Source organism: Typopeltis vanoorti, chromosome 9 (genome assembly GCF_054136105.1).
Source record: "Typopeltis vanoorti isolate ZY-2024b chromosome 9, IOZ_Tvanoo_1.0, whole genome shotgun sequence".
NCBI lineage: Eukaryota > Metazoa > Arthropoda > Arachnida > Uropygi > Thelyphonidae > Typopeltis > Typopeltis vanoorti.
Genome location: NC_143557.1, coordinates 95,373,858 through 95,393,927, shown reverse-complemented (window position 1 = coordinate 95,393,927; position 20,070 = coordinate 95,373,858). Strand labels below are relative to the sequence as shown.

The 20,070-nt window shown below is 36.8% G+C and overlaps 1 protein-coding gene across 1 annotated transcript in view; it reads right to left on the bottom strand.

Moving 5' to 3' along the window:
- Positions 1-20,070, bottom strand: part of LOC150103270 (zinc finger protein 236-like) — a 236,553-nt gene that overhangs the window by 26,200 nt on the left and 190,283 nt on the right. Inside the window, exon 10 of the mRNA XM_090398431.1 lies at positions 13,350-13,690. Within this exon, the coding sequence (XP_090254557.1) occupies positions 13,350-13,690 (341 nt within the window). The remainder of the gene's footprint in view (positions 1-13,349; positions 13,691-20,070) is intronic.

Below are 20,070 nucleotides of genomic sequence, written 5' to 3'. Positions count from 1 at the left end.
CAAAGAATGCTCTGAAAGGTATCTACAAAAGCCACATTCGCGTGTTTGTTTGCTTTCTAAGTACCAGAGAAGCCGCATGTTTACCATTTTTTCCAATATCTCATATATCTCATAAAGACAGCTGGTAAGAGTGATAGGAAACAATCAGAAACTTTCGCCCTGTAAATATTCTGTTGCATGGTAAGAGAAGATCTAGAGAAGGCGATGGAAGGTGTTTTATCATCTCATAATGTTGGAGGCTTAATGGATATTTTTACAACACTTAAAAAGAATTAAAATAGACTTTAATGCTTCCTATATTTCGTCCTAGTCACTAGGACATCTACGGGGATTACAAAAAAATTAATGTAACATATGCACAAATAACAAACAATACTAAGCCCAACCACGTGGGTGACACTAAAGTCCTATCTAGGTAGAGCGCCCTCTAAGGGCAGTAGTAGGTGGCCTGGAGTGTAAGGTGGGAACTCTGGTGATGAGTGTTTCCCAAATCTTCGGAAGCTTAATGCACCCATATTTATTGAGATTTGGTTGGTTTTTGAGAGCTGCTGCTGCTTCTAAGAAAAGTCTCTCTTTCTTGAATTTGCTGTGGTGGAGCATGGTGGTTTTCTTCCATGATACTCTGTGGGTGGTGTCCAAAACATGGTCAGCCAAGCCTGAATGGCCATAGTTGTGTTTGAAGATGTAAGACTTGTGTTCCTCTAGACGGATGGATGCTGATCTGCCTGTCTGTCCAAAGTACGCCAGCTTACAGGAACAGGGTACTTTGTAAACTCCAGGCAGAGAGAGAGGAGGGAGCTGATCTTTCGTAGAACGGATAAGGGTAGCCAGTTTGCGGTGGGGCTTGTATGCTGTGTGTAGATTGTATTGTTTTAGTATAAGTTAAGGGGATAAAAATCCCTTCTTGTTTTTCAGCCAGTAAGCGAAACTAAGATCGAACACTACGATCTGTAATGTTTCATGCCGACGAACTGTCAGCGTATCCAAGCGTAAGTGACCACTTGGTAGTGCCACACCACGGCAACTCGTTGCAAAGGTGAAGCAAGCTTCCTCACTGTTCTTGATATTTTCTCATAATGTAAAACACAGCTCTTAAGAGATGTAGTACTGTTTTACATTATGAGGAGAGGGAAAACAAGAAGGGATTTTTATCCCCTTAACTTATAACAACCTCGCCAGAAAAAAATAGCCTTTTGGCTTTTCATCTTAGTTATACTTGTTTTAGTATCTCGGCTATTTTTTCAGATGTGCCACGGATGTAGGGTATGGTGATGGCATTTTTAAAATCTTGTTGACGAGAAGGAAGGGGAATGGGGGAGGAGTTGAGTATTTTTTTGATACTGTGATCGCTGTAGCCATTGGAGAGGAAAGTGCTGTGTATGTGGTTAAGCTCATTAGTGAGGGCGGTTCCACTGGAACAAAGATTGTGGGCTCTCTTGGTGAGAGTTTTAATAATGCCATATTGTTGAGAGGGGTGGTGGTGGGAGAGTTTGTGAATGTATCTGCCTGTGTGTGTGGGTTTTCTGTATACGGTGAAGGTAAGTGTATCATTAGGCAGGCGTGTGACTAAGGTGTCTAGGAAGGGTAAACAATTTTTTTTTCCTTTTCCATAGTGAACTGGATTCTTGGATGTAGACTATTGAGATGACTGAGGAAGGAGTCTAACGTGTCTGGGCCATGAGGCCAAATAGAGAACACATCATCTACATATCGTAGCCAGATAGAAGGTTTGAGTGGGGCTGAGTCTATGGCTCGTTTTTCGAAATCTTCCATATAGAAATTGGCAAGGGGGGGTGAGAGGGGGGAACCCATGGCAGTTCCTTCTATCTGCTTGTAGATTTTGTTGTTCCAAGAGAAATATCCAGAGTTAATGGCAAAGGAAAAGAGATCTAAGATGTCAGATGGAAAAACCTTTTCTAAGAGAGATAAGGTGTCAATTAACGGAATATTGGTAAACAAAGAGGAGATATCAAAGCTTACCAATATGTCTGTCTTCTTCAAGGTTAAATTTTCTGTGAGGGCTTTAAAGTGGGTCGAGTTTTTTATATAGGAAGGGGACCTTCCGGTGAGAGGGATCAGAGAGTTGGCCAGCTGTTTAGATAGTCTATAGCAAGGTGCATTGGTAGCATCTACTATAGGCCTGAGTGGGGAGTTGGGTTTGTGGATTTTTGGTGAACCGTATATTCGGGGGGGGGAGCGGAAAGGTTTAAGTTTTTTCGTGACATCTGGGGGCCAGGAAGATACTTTTTTGAGTAAAATTTTAAGTTTCTTAACTTGTGTTTTTGTGGGGTCGTGTTCTAGCGGGATGTAGGTAGCGCGATCGCGGAAGATGATGTTCATTTTACGCTTATATTCGCTGGTATTAAGAACGACTGTGGCATTACCCTTATCCACTCTGCTGATGATGATACTTTTATCTTTACGTAGTTTCAGGAGAGCCGTGCGTTGGGCATATGATAAATTACTTTTTGGCGGAGAAGAATGCGCGAGGATGTTGGCTATGTCAAGCCTGATGTTGTTAGCTAACTCCGACGGTAAGCGACCGATTCCACGTTCGATGTTCACCATTATGTCAAGCACCGGCACTTCCTTCGGAGCGACGGCAAAATTATGGCCGAGGCAAAGGGCGCTGACGGCATCGTCGTTGAGCCTTTTGGAAGAGAGGTTTATTACTGTCTGGAGAGGTTGAATTTGTGGTTGTGGTTTGTTTTTCACAAGGTTGCTAAATTTCTTGATATGTTTATTTTTTATTTTTTGGAATTCTCTCTGTGCGGAAGTTTCCGAAATGCCATAAAGAATTGACCAAAGTTCAGGGTTAAGAACGGTGGAGAGCTCTGAATGTAAGGAGCCAATGGCGGCATTCGTCACTGCGAGGGTAGCACGTGTAGAGGCGATTTGCTCACGGAGTAATGCTTTTGGAACCGCCCTCACTAATGAGCTTAACCACATACACAGCACTTTCCTCTCCAATGGCTACAGCGATCACAGTATCAAAAAAATAATCAACTCCTCCCCCATCACCCTTCCTTCTCGTCAACAAGATTTTAAAAATGCCATCACCATACCCTACATCCGTGGCACATCTGAAAAAATAGCCAAGATACTAAAACAATACAATCTACACACAGCATACAAGCCCCACCGCAAACTGGCTACCCTTATCCGTTCTACGAAAGATCAGCTCCCTCCTCTCTCTCTGCCTGGAGTTTACAAAGTACCCTGTTCCTGTAAGCTGGCGTACTTTGGACAGACAGGCAGATCAGCATCCATCCGTCTAGAGGAACACAAGTCTTACATCTTCAAACACAACTATGGCCATTCAGGCTTGGCTGACCATGTTTTGGACACCACCCACAGAGTATCATGGAAGAAAACCACCATGCTCCACCACGGCAAATTCAAGAAAGAGAGACTTTTCTTAGAAGCAGCAGCAGCTCTCAAAAACCAACCAAATCTCAATAAATATGGGTGCATTAAGCTTCCGAAGATTTGGGAAACACTCATCACCAGAGTTCCCACCTTACACTCCAGGCCACCTACTACTGCCCTTAGAGGGCGCTCTACCTAGATAGGACTTTAGTGTCACCCACGTGGTTGGGCTTAGTATTGTTTGTTATTTGTGCATATGTTACATTAATTTTTTTGTAATCCCCGTAGATGTCCTAGTGACTAGGACGAAATATAGGAAGCATTAAAGTCTATTTTAATTCTTTTCAAGTGTTGTAAAAATATCCATTAAGCCTCCAACATGATGTCCTCACAGCACTTAAGCCTCTACACACACATCTCATAATGGATAGCATCAGGACCCACTGCACTGGTATAAGAGAGCAACTGGACTTTTTTTAGTTCCTCCTTAACAAATGACTGGTTGTACTGCTCTAGTCCACTTGTAGAAAAGGATAACCAAACCACTAGTGTTCCTCTTGTTGTTCTTTCAATATTAAAGATTCTGATAGGAATGAAGCTGTTGTTGAGATTCTAGCAAAAAATTTTCTCCCAAAATATTGGCCATGGCTTTGTGTTCAGCAACAATACCTCCATTATGATCCATTATAGACAAATGGTGTGTTTTATATTTACCTTTCATTTTCCAGATTTTATTACATATAATTTTTGAATTTGTGTTTGATTAATAGATAAAGTAAATAAGATCCAAGACAGCTTCTAATACTGATGTCTAACATAATGTACTTTGGCATTTGAAAGCAATGAGATTTAATGAAGTAGGGTATCTATGAAATATATTCCATGCTCTGTCCTGATCTCTTTTGGCTGCTTGGCACTTATGTGTTCCACTACCATCATCATCATCAAATTCCTGCCATGTACCCTCAAGGGGTGTACAGGATATGATAGTACTACATGAAAAATTTACATCATTATTAATTTCCTATCTACAATTTTCCTCCAAATCAGTCTGTTACTTGTCAAGACTCCAACATTATCAGATCTTATATTTCTATCATCTAAGGCACTTTGTACCGTATCAATCCACCTATATCTTGGTCTTCCTCTGGGTCGTTTTGCTGCCAACCTGGCAGAGAACACTTGTTTTGCTAATCTTTCCTCGTCCATTCTGTTTAAGTGACCATACCACCTGAGATTAGTTCTACTAACGCATTCCTGGATGCTGACAATGTCAAGTTCTTTCCTAATATCCTCATTTTTAATATGATATTGCCATATGCCACCTGTTCACGCCTCTAATCTTTCTCAGGACTCTCATATCTGCAGTCTCTAGTCTTTGGTCAAGTGTTTTACTTCTGACCCAGCTCTCAGATCCATAAGTTAAAACTGGTTTGAACACTGTCTTGTATATATACAGCTAATTTAGTGTTCCGACTAATTTCTCTCTTATTCCATATGAATTTATTCAATTGACTTCCCACCATACCAGCTTTGCTGATTCTGTTGTCTATTTCTATATTTAATGTACCATGTTCGGTAAAAATCGTGCCTAAATAGGTGAAATGTTTTACTTGTTCCATAAGTTCTCCAGTCACAACACAGTTGACATTTTCAATGATTCTGCCTATTTTCATTGTCTTTGTCTTTTTATTGCTGACCTTCATACCATAACTATTACAACAGCTATTCAATTTAGTCAGAGAATCTTGCAGACTTGTAGCGGATTTATTTAGAAGTATAACATCATCCGCATAAAGCAAAGAGCTGACATTAACATCTCCGATTTTGATATCATGTTTAATACCACTTTCCTTCATAATGTGATCCATATAGATAATGAATAACAGAGGGGATAATGTACATCCTTGTCTCACACCAGATTTAACATTAAACCATCTTCCTGTACTTCCTTCAATTCTAACTGCTGACTTACAACTCAAATAAAGACTAAGTATTGCTTGATATAATGCCCCATTGACACCATATAACTGCAGCGTATTGAATAGCTTCTCTCTTGGCACCTTGTCATATGCCTTTTCCAAATCGACAAAACCTAAATACAGATCTTTGTTATATTCCCATGCTTTCTCGACTATTTGTCGTAAAGTGAAGATCTGATCCTGACAGCCTCTATTTGGCCTGAATCCAGCTTGTTCTTCACCAAGCTTTTCTTCCACAATTCTTCTCAACCGTTTCTCAAGTATACTTGTATAGATCTTGCCAGGAACACTCAGTAGGGAAATACCTCTGTAATTCTCACATTCAGTTTTATTTCCCTTTTTATATATGGGTACTATAAGAGCTCTACTCCAATCATCGGGAATTCGTTCCTCTGTCCAGGCTTTCTGAACTATGCAGTGCAGCCATTGTAAGACTTTTATACCACCATACTTCAGCATTTCTGGTCAAATATCATCTACTCCTGCTGCCTTTCCACATTTCAAGCCTTTGATGGCTTTTTCTACTTCAAGTATGGATATGTATTCCTGACTGCATGCCTGGTCAGTGTTTTTTATCACTGTGCTGTCATTACTGCTTGTTTCATTTAGCAGTTTTTCAAAGTAATTACTCCATACTTCAAGGATATCTTTTTCTCCTGTTTTCATGTCACCTTTATCATCTCTAACTCCTTTTACAGCACTCTTTCCTCCATTCCTAAGCTTCTTCAACAACCTCCAGAATATTTTGCCACCTTCTTGATATTTCTATATTCTTGCCAAAGTCCTCCCATGACTTTTGTTTAGCTAGTTTTACAAAGTGTTTAGCATTCTTGCATTTGTCTCTATATTCTCTAAGAGCACAAGCTGACTTATTTGACAGGAACTTTTGATATGCTTTCTTCTTTTCCTTCACTGCCTCTTTAACTTCCTGTGTCCACCAGGGAGTTCTGATTATTTTATCCTTACAGACAACCTCACCACATGCCTCTCTGGCAGAATCAATCAATGTTTTCTTCAGAGTTTGCCACTGAATCTCCAAGGTTTGATTCCTGTTCTCAAACTCTTTCATTTTTTCTTCAATAATCTTTGTGTATTTTAGTCTACAGTTCACATCTGAGAGCTGCTCAACTTTTATTCGCTTTAAAACTTTCTTACATGTTATTCTTTTCAATATGAAATTCAATTTTATCTTGCTCAAGACTAGATAGTGATCACTTAAAATTTCAAATCCTCTGTACACTCTGGTGTCCTGCACCAGGGAGAAAACATCACTATCAACAATAACATAGTCAACGAGACTTTTCTTATTCCTAGCCTCTTCTCTCCATGTGAATTTGTGCACATTTTTATGTTGGAACATGGTGTTAGTAATAACCAGTCCATGTGCTGAGCAGAAATCCAACAGATATTTGCCATTATTATTAGCTTTGCTCTTTTCTCCAAATTTTCCCAAAATATTTTTGTATGTGTGACAATCATTTCCTACTCTGCTATTTACAAGGACCAACTTTTCATTTTTCATTGTGTCAGTGGCTTTTTCTAAAGCCTGAAAAAATTCCTCCACTTCTACCTTAGTAGAACCTTCTGTGGGACCATAGCACAAATAAGTCTCATTGTCCAGTTCCCCATTCTCATATTTGCCCACATTACTCTACTTGAGACTGACTGCCATTCAAGAAGATCAGCCTCGTATTTTGTGTTGAATACTATGGCTACTCCTTCTTTTCCTTGATTGTCATTGCCTGAATATAACATTTTGTATTTACTGCTCAGAAAGATCTGACCAGTTTTTGTCTTTTTTGTTTCAGTCACCCCGATTATGTCGATCTGGTACTTATCTAATTCCTCAGCTAGCTCCATTTCTTTGCCATTCAGGTTTCTTACGTGGATAGTACTGATCTTTAACTCTGGTGATGTTGAGTTGGGGTTTGTTTTCAGATTTGTTCCAGTAGCTGACTTTTCACTGTTCGCCCTGGTTCCCTGGCAAAAACAACAGGGGCCTTGTTTAACCGGGCGATGCCCCAGCCGGCATGAAATTTTGTCATGTCGTACCATCATTTTTATTTTTGGTTTAACCAATAAGAATACAATTTGGTCGGCTAAATCCCAAATTGCCAGCCCATCCTCGTTCGTTCAGTATCCAAGCAGATACCCAACAGGGTGCACCACGAGAAGGTGAGGATTGGACATTAGGTCAGAAGCCCTGGTCGGTTCTCTGCATTCCTTTAAAGGCTATGTGGAGGTCTCCTCTCAGTTATACAGCTTTGACCCACCAAAGTTTTGGATATAGATGATCAACATGATGGTTATGGAATTGTGGCTGTTGCTTCCTAGACAATACAGGTCTGTGACATACTTCACTGCTTCAAATTCAGCATTAAATTTTGAAGATGGGAAAAAGTATGGTTCATTTTCCACATGGGCATTCGTTGTAGGTGAACACATGGTTCCTGTGAAAATATGATGCAAATAACAGAAAAATTATCACTTCCATAGATGTTCTCTTCAACAGCCCACATGAGCAGTGGAAAAATGGCAAGGGAGTAGATTGTGCAGAATATGAACAGGTAGGCATATGGAAGAAGGAAATGACTCTATTTAAGAAGGGGGGGGGTCATGATTGTTAAGCATTTGCTCAATAATACGACATCCATTCTTGTTTGTACTACCACATACAGAGTCCGTGTCCATTAAAGTGACCCATAAGAAGTATGAACTGAGGCAGTTGAAATACAAGATTATCAAGTTCAATCTCATTTAACTCTACTTAGTGGTAAATATATGGAACATACTGTAATAAGAAATCGCATGGGTAGGCAAATCGCTACTGCTTCTAGAGCAGTATTAAGGTGGACATGATGGAAAGGAATCCAATTGTCCCCTAGGATAGCTACACCACAATGAGCAGGGTGATCTCTAGTTTTGGCCTTATGAATAACAGTGAAATTTCTTAAGGTGGAGTCCTCGCTCTGGGTTTTTAATATGTTTCCCATAGACAGAAACTTGTGTTTCTTGAATCTTGATGTCATTGATATTCTGCCAAACTCACGACACTATAAAAATTTTCCTATTGTTTTGACTTTGCAGACTTGTCCACTTTCCAAGAGTTTAAGGGTTTACTTTTGTCAGGTTTATATTTGTCTATTGATTTTGGGAAGTATGGAGGACACTGTCCATCTCTTCCTCTGGAAAATTGTTCAATACATCATTTGATGTTTTAGGATCAATTGGTAAGATTAAGTTACTTTCAGTGAATACTGAAGTGTCCATTATTCTTTGGGGATGTCTAGTGGTTTATCCTTAAGTGATATTTTTCCCATAATTTTTTTGACAAGTGAGTTATCATCAAATTGGACCATTTTTGGAGTTGTTTCAGCAGTGATACCATAGGTTGTGCAACTGACGTGCTCCAAAGAGAAGCACTTGCATCATAAAGTTCAGATATAGTAAAATTATCAAAAATGGAAAAGACACAAGTTTGAGATTCCTTGGTCAGCTAAATTGCTGTGTTTCCCAAGGAATTGTATTCCTTGGGAAACACAGCAGGGGGAAGACTGTTCCACAGCACAGCAATGCAGGGATGAAGGAGGAGGAGGAAAAGAAACTTATTCTGCTTGTTTCTAGGTTTAGTGTTTAGTATGTTGAGCAGCAGCTGCACGTGTTCCAATGAGCTTAGTACTGAGTGGAGGAATTATTGATGTTATTTCAGATGAGCATTTCCCATGGAAATATTTGTAGAATATACATATTGCAGAAACCAAATGTCTGTGTGAAAGTGGTGCGTGTATGGGGGGAGTGAGTTGGTAAGAGGTGGGTCATTAATAAGTCTAATATTGAATCAAGCATTTTGAGGGAGCTTTTAGGGATCCCACCCCATATGCGGGAGCAGTATTTAATAGCTGGGTGGATTTGTGATTTGTATAATGTTAACAGCTGTTTGGGGTGAAGTAATGTCTTGAGCGAAAAAGAAATCCTAGTTTTTTTGAAGCTGAGGATGCAATGGTTGATATGGAGAGTAATTCCAAGAAGAGAAATCTCAAACTATCTGGAAATTCGGGTATCATCAAAAAGAATACTGGGAGAAAAATTATTCTTTTTTATGTGAAATATGACAGAACTTTTATTAGCATTGAAACTGATGAGGTTATCTGAACCCCATTGGAAGATGGCTTGGAGATTGGAATTGAGGGCAGTGGTGGTTGATGTTCTGTAGGTTGTGTAGGGTAAGGTTTATCAAATGGTTTACTAATACTATGTTCCAACATAAAAACGTGCATAAATTCGCATGGAGAGAAGATACAAGAATAAGAAAAGTCTCACTGACTACGTTATTCTTAATAGTGATGTTTTCCCATTAGTTCAGGACACAACAGTAGACAGAGGATTTGAAATTGGAAGTGATCACAATTTAGTGTTGAGAAGGATAAAATTGAATTTCATATCGAAAAGAAGAAAGTTTTAAAACAAATTAAAGTTGAGCAGCTTTATTAAGAAAAAAATTAAGGAGTTTGAAAACAACCAAACTTTAAAGATTCAGTGTCAGACCCCTAAAGAAAACATTGATTGATTCAAGCTAGAGAGAGAGGCATGTGATGAGGTTGTCTGCAAGGATAGAAAAATCAGAACTCAATGAAGAAGCAGTCAAGGAAAAAAAGAAAGCATATTGAAAGTTCCTGACAAGTATGCTAGCATGTGCTATTAGAGAATATGAAGAAAACTGTACGAAAGTGAAGAACTGTGAAAAACTAGCTAAACAAAAGTAATAGGAAGATTTTGGTAAGAACATAGAAATATATATATAAATATATATATATCAGCAGTGCACTAAAATATTCTGAAAGCTATTGAAAAAGCTTAGAAATGGAGAAAAAAATGATCAAGATAAATAAACATCAAAAACTGAAGCTAAATATAGTCTAGATGCCAGGAGTAATTACTATGAAAAAATGCTAAAAGAAATAAGCAGTGACAGAATGGTGGTAGAAAGCACTCAGCAGGAATGCAATCAGGAATAGATATCAATAACTGAATTAGATAAAATCATTAAGAACCTGAAATGTGAGAGGACAGCTAGAGTAGATGATATTCGACCAGAAATGCTCAAATATGGAAGTATAAAAGTTTTACAGTGGCCGCACTGGATAATTCACAAGGCCTGGTCAGAGGGTCATATTCCTGATGATTGGAGTAGAGCTCTCATCGTACCCATCTATAAAAAGGGAAATAAAACTGAATGTGAGAATTATAGAGGAATTTCCCTACTGATCATTTCTGGTAAGATTTATGCATATATACTTGAGAAAATGGCTGAGAGAAATTGTAGAAGGAAGCTTGGAGAACAACGAGCTAGATTCTGGCCAAATGGAGGATGTTAACATCAGATTTTCACTTTAAAACAAATAACTGAGAAATCACGGGAATATAACAATTTGTATTTAAGTTTTGTAGATCTGGAAAATGCATATGACAAGGTACCAAGATAAAAGCTGTTCAAAATGTTATAGTTATGCAGTGTAAATGGGCATTATATCAAGAAATAATTAGTCTGTATTTGAATTTTTAAGTCAGCAGTTAGAGCTGAAGGAGGTACAGGAAGATAGTTTGATGTTAAATAATGTGCAAGACAAGGGTGAACATTTCTCCAATGTTATTCATCATCTATATGGATTATATTTTGAAGAAAAGCAGTATTAAACTTGATATTAGAATTGGAGATGTCAATTTTAGTTCTTTGCTTTATACAGATGATGCTATACTCCTAAACAAATCCAGTGCAAGTCTCCAAGATTCTCTGACAAAATTATTATTACAGAATAATAACTGTAATAGATCTGGCATGAAAATCAGCAATAAAAAGACAAAGATAATGAAAACAGGCAAAATACTGAACACATCCACTGCATCCTGAAGAGAACCTAGAGAACAAGTAAAACATTTCAGCTATTTAGGCATAATTTTAATGAAGATGGCAAATTAAATATGGAAATAGACAGCAGAATTAGCAAAGCTGGTATGGCAGGAAGTCAACTGAATAAATTCATATGGAATAAGAGAGAAATGAGTCAAAACACAAGCTGTATACAAAACAGTATTCAAAACAATTTAACTTATGGATCTGAGAGTTTGGTTAAAATTCTTCCCCCCCCCCCCCCCCATGCACACACACACACACACATATAACCACATAGGCCATACATGGATGCCACTATCCAATAAACAATGATTACACTTGGAAGTGGAATGCAGGGGCTACTTTGGATGCCATAGTAAACTTTAAACCCTATGGTCCAAGGGGAAGGAGACTTATTATGATACCACAGACTCTTGCAGACAAGCTCACTTATTGATCCTTGCTGAAGAAACTAATTTCTTCTGACAAGGTTTATAGTCTTTACTGGCTTCTGTTTTGCCAAGTATTTTTTTTTAAAATGTAATTGTTATTTTTCCACTCACATACATCCTTACCATACATTCTTAGTCATGGAAATCCTGTACTGATATGTTATTAAAAATAAGATGTGTGCATATATATGCATAATTCCCCCCACCTTCCCAATCAGTGTTCTCGGCTTACATCATATGCGAGTTATGATCACTTGTACTTACAATGCCATTCCATTAACATGCTCTCTTGAGTACCAGCTCACTCCTGCAGCCCATGGATCAGAGTATTATTACTGCCTTCAAGACAAATTATTTAAGAAATACTTTTTCTCGGGCTATTGATGCTACTCAGAGTGAGGAAGTTCTCAGAGACTTTTAGAATATAATATCCTGCAATGTACAAAGAATGTAGATACAGCATGGAATGAGTGATAACAGAGTGTATTAATGGCATTTGGAAGAAGTTGCTGAAAATATGTTTATATATTCACAGGATTCACTATGAGCTAAAGAGTTGGAGACTGATAATGAAGAGCAGTTAGTGGAAGCTATGGAAGAATACAAATGAAGACCTCAGCACAGAAAATTGCAGAATAACTCCCACTGTAAAAAAAGTTTTCTGATTTCGGATATAATGTAAACATTTTTAAAGTCCACTCCTGCTCTCGCCTCACTCTCTAAGAAGAACCTAGACTTTCCACAAGTTATACATCTGATGAACTATCTCAGAATGCTCTATTGCAATTCCTAAATTTGATGAATTTGCTGAAGACTTAGCCTCCCTTAGCTGCCCCAATGAACTGTCCAATTACTAGAGCAACAACTTTGAGGGATCACTCTTACTATTAGCAAATGCAGAAGCATTGTACACTCATGTTTCATTATTTATGTAATAAATAATGAAACATTAATTAATTACATTAATTTTATGTCATAATTTGTACAATGTACTTTTCACTATAAACAAAGAGTAAAAGTAGTTAAAAATATAACAAAACAGATCTACACATTTTTCAAGCAGGTCAATTGTTAACACAGCCTTATGGTTTATACAGTGATTTCTGACTTATGACAAGGACTGTCAGAATGGTACCTTGTCATAAGTCAAGGACTGACCTATAAACAGAGAATAATTACTCCAATTAAGTCAGTTAATAATCCCACTTTCCAAGCTAATGCTATCCATTTGTTGTGCAGTAATTTATAACTCTGCATAGCATATAATACTACAAATGCTAGACTTGTCCCATTATACAGGTTCCATGAAGTTATAATGCTGAATTATCTCATTCTGTAATTTTGTTGGAAAGATAGGAAGGAAGATGATGCATGTGAACAAGTAATTAAGAATATTTGTGTTGTAATGCAAGATGAGTTTTTGTTTTGATCAAAAGAAAGATAATCAACCCCAAATATGATAAATATATTCAAATTCTGAAAGTCAGAACTCTTTATCAGGTATCATATGAAAAACTAATTAACATATTAATGAAGATATTAAAAATAATTGTTAGCATTTACAAAAGAGTTAATCAGAGGTTACTTATTTTGAATTCTATCTTATTATATTTTGATATGTGACTAATTTAGATGGTCAAATCATAATAACATTACCAGTTGATCCTTGAGGACCTTCTAGATGCAGTTTCAGATGGCGACGATACATTGCACTTGTACGGTATGTTTCAGTACAGAACGTGCAACGAAATGGGCGAACGCTACTGTGGATTACCATGTGCCGTGTAAGAGATCCATTTGTAGTAAATTCTGATTTGCATATCTGACACTTAAAATCACGAGCTCCTGTATGTGTTCGAATGTGTGCTCTCAACACTCCCATTGATACAAACGTACGATTACATTGAGGACATCTATATGGTTTTTCTCCAGTATGAGAACGGATATGTTGTTTCAGATGGCTAGATTTCTTGAATGCTTTGGCACAGTAGGTACACCTTATGAATAAAATATTCTTGCATTATAAACATTTATAATAACATTTAGGATAAAAAAAACATTAATTATTAATTCTTATAAAATATAAAACAATATATCATCTATACCTTTTACTTCTCCAAAGGGAATACATGAAACTCATTAACCTTAACTTTTTTGGGAATCAGTTGGTAGCCAGTCTCTACTCCACTCTACATCACAAAAAGAATACAGGTGCAATGCAATCTCTAGCCAGCATGCACAGATGAAAGAAAGAAACCAAAGAGTGTGAAAAAAAAACTGCTATTATGTTTCAGAGCTAGCCTGGTTGACCGAGTGGTTAGCATATCCGCTCTCCAGCCAAAAGGCTACAGGTTCGAATCCCGCTGCGTGCATGAATGTTTGTGATTGTCTTTGAAAGCACTAGTGGTGGTAGTCGGCGTTGATGTTAGATGATGAAGGTTGGTGGAGTAGTGAGACGAAGAGTTGTAGAGTTGATGCCCTCCCTCGATGAGTCTTTAAACTCCCTGGAGTGTGATATAATAATAATAAAAATGTTATGCTCTTAGTCCTAACTAGTATTAATGTGAAATGTCTTTTTTTTCTTCTTTTTCTTCCAAAAGGGAAAATTCCCATGTCTGCAGCAAAGATCAATTAACTGAGAAACCAGCTGAAATAAAGAAGATGGGAGGGGGTAGAAAAAAGGTTCTCTAGTTACTGACTAAAATTAAACCAATAACAGTCGCTTTCTTTTGCAAATCTAACATCAATAAATTTATAACAAGGTTATACAACACTGTTATTAATTCCTTTTTTTTTTCCTTTGTAAATTATTAGGCAATACACATAAAATGGAAATTTTATGTGTATTGGTATGATTAAAAGAGTATAAAGGGTGAAACTGCAAAAATCAAATTATTATCATTTACTACAGTAAAAAAAGAAAAACTGATTAACAGCATTTCATTATGAATTTTTCATGAAATCATCAGTATATGACGAAGAGAACTATGAAAAAGTCAAAGAACTGTTTATAGCTGCACATATACTAGATATTAAAGCTAAAACTATTAGGGGAAAAAAAAAACCTATAATTTGAAATAAGTTTCCCAGACTTTAGCTAACACAGAAAACTCATCACTATAACTGTTTCAGAGCTTTCCTTAAACATTCATAACTAAAAATACCTTGATACAGTAATTCAGGTTAGTCCAATGGATCCATCCTATGATGCGTATCAACCATACTGAGCCAAGCTGGATGGATGTGGTTTTATAAGCTGAATAGAGCACTGACATTCAGAGATCCACTTATCTGTTGAGCTGCCAGTTTGACAAAATTTAAATTACATCAGCAGTGAGGACTTCATAAACACCAGGTAGAGACTAGCCTAGTGGACAAGTATGCCTTTAAAAGAGGGTGAGATTAGCAGATTTTGTTGAGTGGTTTAAAAGTGGCATTTAGTTGGAGCTTCTTGAAAATTCTGGTGCACATTTGGAAGCACCTTTCACATACAGAATGGACATGCACAGTGATCTGGAGGATTACAGTGAAATTATTATTTTCTGAGTCACCTTTGAATTATAGTGATTTAAAAACATGTTTAGATTTTTACAATTAAAAAATAAAATTGTTTATTTATGATAAACAGATTTTTAAGATTTCTTGTAAAAGAAGTGCTGCAGAGAAATTGATATTGTGAAGTTGTGTAAGTAGGATCAAGATCAGTTCATATGCAAATTTTTTCGAGGAATGAGAGGAATAGCAATCTTAGAATGTGGATTTATAGTAAACTGTAGTTGACAGAGAGCCAGCTGTTTTCAGTTGGATATGAACTGGTTTAGATACTGATTGGTCTATAATTTTCCATCACTATCCAGAAGCTTTCTTTATGTAATGAACCTACCTTGTCCTTTTTCCATTCACTTGGAACCATGCCAGTGCTAATACAAAAATTAAATAGTCTGGCCAGGAGTGTTATTATTTATTTCTCTTGCACTTGTTTCATAACAGAGCCAATATCCTATCCTATCCTATCCTATCCTATCCAATCCAATGGCTGTTTTCATTTTTTCAGTGGCGTCGCATGCCCGTTTCAGTTGGATGTGCTGTCATGTGGCTTATACACCCCGCACTACAAAATTCGTGTCAATTGGGTTATGGTTGCATTTTTATTGATGTATGAAAGTTTTAAGAGTGCATGGTAAATCAGCGCTCATCTTAATTGGTCCAATGCAATTAATTGTAGGATAACTTTGAATATTTTAATTTATCAATTAATTGTAACCAAATCTGCATAGAGTGGAAGACAATGTGTTTGTTTTAAGATATATTCTTCTTCTTTCTCATCTGTCAGATGATGGGTTGAGTCCCTCTATGTGCAAATCTTTGTCATCTGGTTCTATCTTAAGCCATTTCTGTCATCTTTCTGAAGCTTCATAATTGTGACCTTTCCTTCAGAGACCGCAACCAAGTTCTTTTGCTCTACCTCTTGATCATATTCCTCCAATGATTTCATTCAAGACTATATTTGGTAGTCTTTGAAAGGACATTTTCTGGAAGTGTCCAAACCATGTTAATTGTTGTTTAAGAATTATAGCTATGATATCTTCTCTATAGTTTAATTTGTGTTTGGCTTGCTCATTTGTTTTGTGTTCTGACCAGTGAGTCTTATTTTTCTTAAGCATTTCATTTCGAATGCTCTGATTTCCCGTATTTCTTTCTGATTGAGTGTCCAATTTTGGGAATTAGTATGATGCCTGTCTTCCAGTTATCTGGAATTTCACTAGTATATTGTATTTAGTTAAAAAGTTCAAGCAGGGAAACCAACTCCATATGTTGTTGGTATAATAATGGTTTAAAGTTTTAGTTTGAGGCTTTTTTTTTTAAATGCTGTAAATGCTATTTTTCTATATTTTGTTTAATTTATTCACATTAGACCATTCTTCATTAAGTCTGTATTTTACCGTTTCTGTGTTGCGATAATGAGACTGCCAAGACATAAATTGCTTTACTTGTTCTAGTATGTAATTTTCTAAGTTTACTGAAATTTTTCCTCATCTCTTCCTATTTTCATTGTTTTAGTTTTGCTTAGATTGATTTTCATTCCAAAAGTTTTGCATTCTTCATTTAAAATGTTTATTGTTTCTTCCAATTGTTCTTTAGATCCTGCAAGAATAATAATATCGTCTGCATATTTGATATGGTTAATATTAGTGCCATTTATTTGTAGACCTGGTTCTTCAGCTAAGGATTTGCATATTTCTTCAAGACAGATAATAAAAAAATTAGGTGAGAGTGGACAATTCGGCAAGACTCCTTTTTTTACTTTGAATTTGCCCATTTTTATTTTATTGAATTTGATACTGCTTTGGTATCTTTATTACAATTCTTAATAAAGGTTTGTAGTTCTGAATCTAGCATCATAGATTTTAAGACTTTATCATTTTGTTCCTGGAATAAAATGCTTGTATAAAGTCAATAAAACTGCAGTATATAGGTAAGTTGTATGCCCAGTACTTTTAAGCCAGGCTATTAACTGTAAAAAAAAATGGTCTATAGTAGACCTTCCAGGTCTAAATCCTGCTTGATCTTCTCCTATTGTCGCATTCATTTTAAAGTCTGGATTCTATTACAAATAATACATGTAGAGATTTTATAGCTATGACTTAGCAATGTTCATCATCATCAAATTCCTGCCATGTACTCTCAAGGGGTGTACAGGATATGACAGTACTACATGAAAAAATTACATCATTACTAACTTCCTATCTACAATTTTCCTCCAAATCAGGCTGTTACTTGTCAAGACTCCAACATTATCAGATCTTATATTTCTATCGTCTAAGGCACTTTGTACCGTATCAATCCACCTATATCTTGGTCTTCCTCTGGGTCGTTTTCCTGCCAAACTGGCAGAGAACACTTGTTTTGCTAATCTTTCCTAGCCCATTCTATTTAAGTGACCATACCACCTGAGATTAGCTCTGCTAACGCATTCCTGGATGCTGACAATGTCAAGTTCTTTCCTAATATCCGCATTTTTAATATGATATTGCCATCTGTTCACGCCTCTAATATTTCTCAGGACTCTCATATCTGCAGTCTCTAGTCTTTGGTCAAGTGTTTTACTTCTGACCCAGCTCTCAGATCCATAAGTTAAAACTGGTTTGAACACTGTCTTGTATATATACAGCTAATTTATTGTTCCGACTAATTTCTCTCTTATTCCATATGAATTTATTCAATTGACTTCCCACCATACCAGCTTTGCTGATTCTGTTGTCTATTTCTATATTTAATTTACCATTTCAGTAAAAATCGTGCCTAAGTAGCTGAAATATTTTACTTGTTCCACAGGTTCTCCATTCACAACACAGTTGACATTTTCAATGATTCTGCCTATTTTCATTGTCTTTGTCTTTTTATTGCTGACCTTCATACCATATCTATTACAACAGCTATTCAATGTAGTCAGAGAATCTTGCAGACTTGTAGCAGATTTATTTAGAACTATAACATCATCCGCATAAAGCAAAGAGCTTACATTAACATCTCCAATTTTGATATCAGGTTTAATACCACTTTCCTTCATAATGTGATCCATATAGATAATGATATAACAGAGGGGATAATGTACATCCTTGTCTCACACCAGATTTAACATTAAATCATCTTCCTGTACTTCCTTCAATTCTAACTGCTGACTTACAACTCAAATAAAGACTAAGTATTGCTTGATATAATGCCCCATTGACACCATATAACTGCAGCATATTGAATAGCTTCTCTCTTGGCACCTTGTCATATGCCTTTTCCAAATCGACAAAACCTAAATACAGATCTTTGTTATATTCCCATGCTTTCTCGACTATTTGTCGTAAAGTGAAGATCTGATCCTGACAGCCTCTATTTGGCCTGAATCCAGCTTGTTCTTCACCAAGCTTTTCTTCCACAATTCTTCTCAACCGTTTCTCAAGTATACTTGCATAGATCTTGCCAGGAACACTCAGTAGGGAAATACCTCTGTAATTCTCACATTCAGTTTTATTTCCCTTTTTATATATGGGTACTATAAGAGCTCTACTCCAATCATCGGGAATTCGTTCCTCTGTCCAGGCTTTCTGAACTATGCAGTGCAGCCATTGTAAGACTTTTATACCACCATACTTCAGCATTTCTGGTCAAATATCATCTACTCCTGCTGCCTTTCCACATTTCAAGCCTTTGATGGCTTTTTCTACTTCAAGTATGGATATGTATTCCTGACTGCATGCCTGGTCAGTGTTTTTTATCACTGTGCTGTCATTACTGCTTGTTTCATTTAGCAGTTTTTCAAAGTAATTACTCCATACTTCAAGGATATCTTTTTCTCCTGTTTTCATGTCACCTTTATCATCTCTAACTCCTTTTACAGCACTCTTTCCTCCATTCCTAAGCTTCTTCTTCAACCTCCAGAATATTTTGCCACCTTCTTGATATTTATTTTCTATATTCTTGCCAAAGTCCTCCCATGACTTTTGTTTAACTAGTTTTACACACTATTTAGCTTTCTTACATTTGTCTCTGTATTCTGTAAGAGTAAAAGCTGACTTATTTGTCCAGGAACTTTTGATATGCTTTCTTCTTTTCCTTCACTGCCTCTTTAACTTCCTGTGTCCACCAAGGAGTTCTGATTTTTTTATCCTTGCACACAACCTCACCACATGCCTCTCTGGCAGAATCAATCAATGTTTTCTTCAGAGTTTGCCACTGAATCTCCAAGGTTTGATTCCTGTTCTCAAACTCTTTCATTTTTTCTTCAATAATCTTTGTCTACAGTTCACATCTGAGAGCTGCTCAACTTTTATTCGCTTTAAAACTTTCTTACATGTTATTCTTTTCAATATGAAATTCAATTTTATCTTGCTCAAGACTAGATAGTGATCACTTCCAATTTCAAATCCTCTGTACACTCTGGTGTCCTGCACCAGGGAGAAAACATCACTATCAACAATAACATAGTCAATGAGAGTTTTCTTATTCCTAGCCTCTTCTCTCCATGTGAATTTGTGCACATTTTTATGTTGGGACATGGTGTTAGTAATAACCAGTCCATGTGCTGAGCAGAAATCCAACAGATATTTGCCATTATTATTAGCTTTGCTCTTTTCTCCAAATTTTCCCAAAATATTTTTGTATGTCTCACAATCATTTCCTACTCTGCTATTTAGATCCCCAACAAGGACCAACTTTTCCTTTTTCATTGTGTCAGTTGCTTTTTCTAAAGCATCAAAAAATTCCTCCACTTCTACCTTAGTAGAACCTTCTGTGGGACCATAGGCACAAACAAGTCTCATTGTCCAGTTCCCCATTCTCATATTTGCCCACATTACTCTACTTGAGACTGACTGCCATTCAA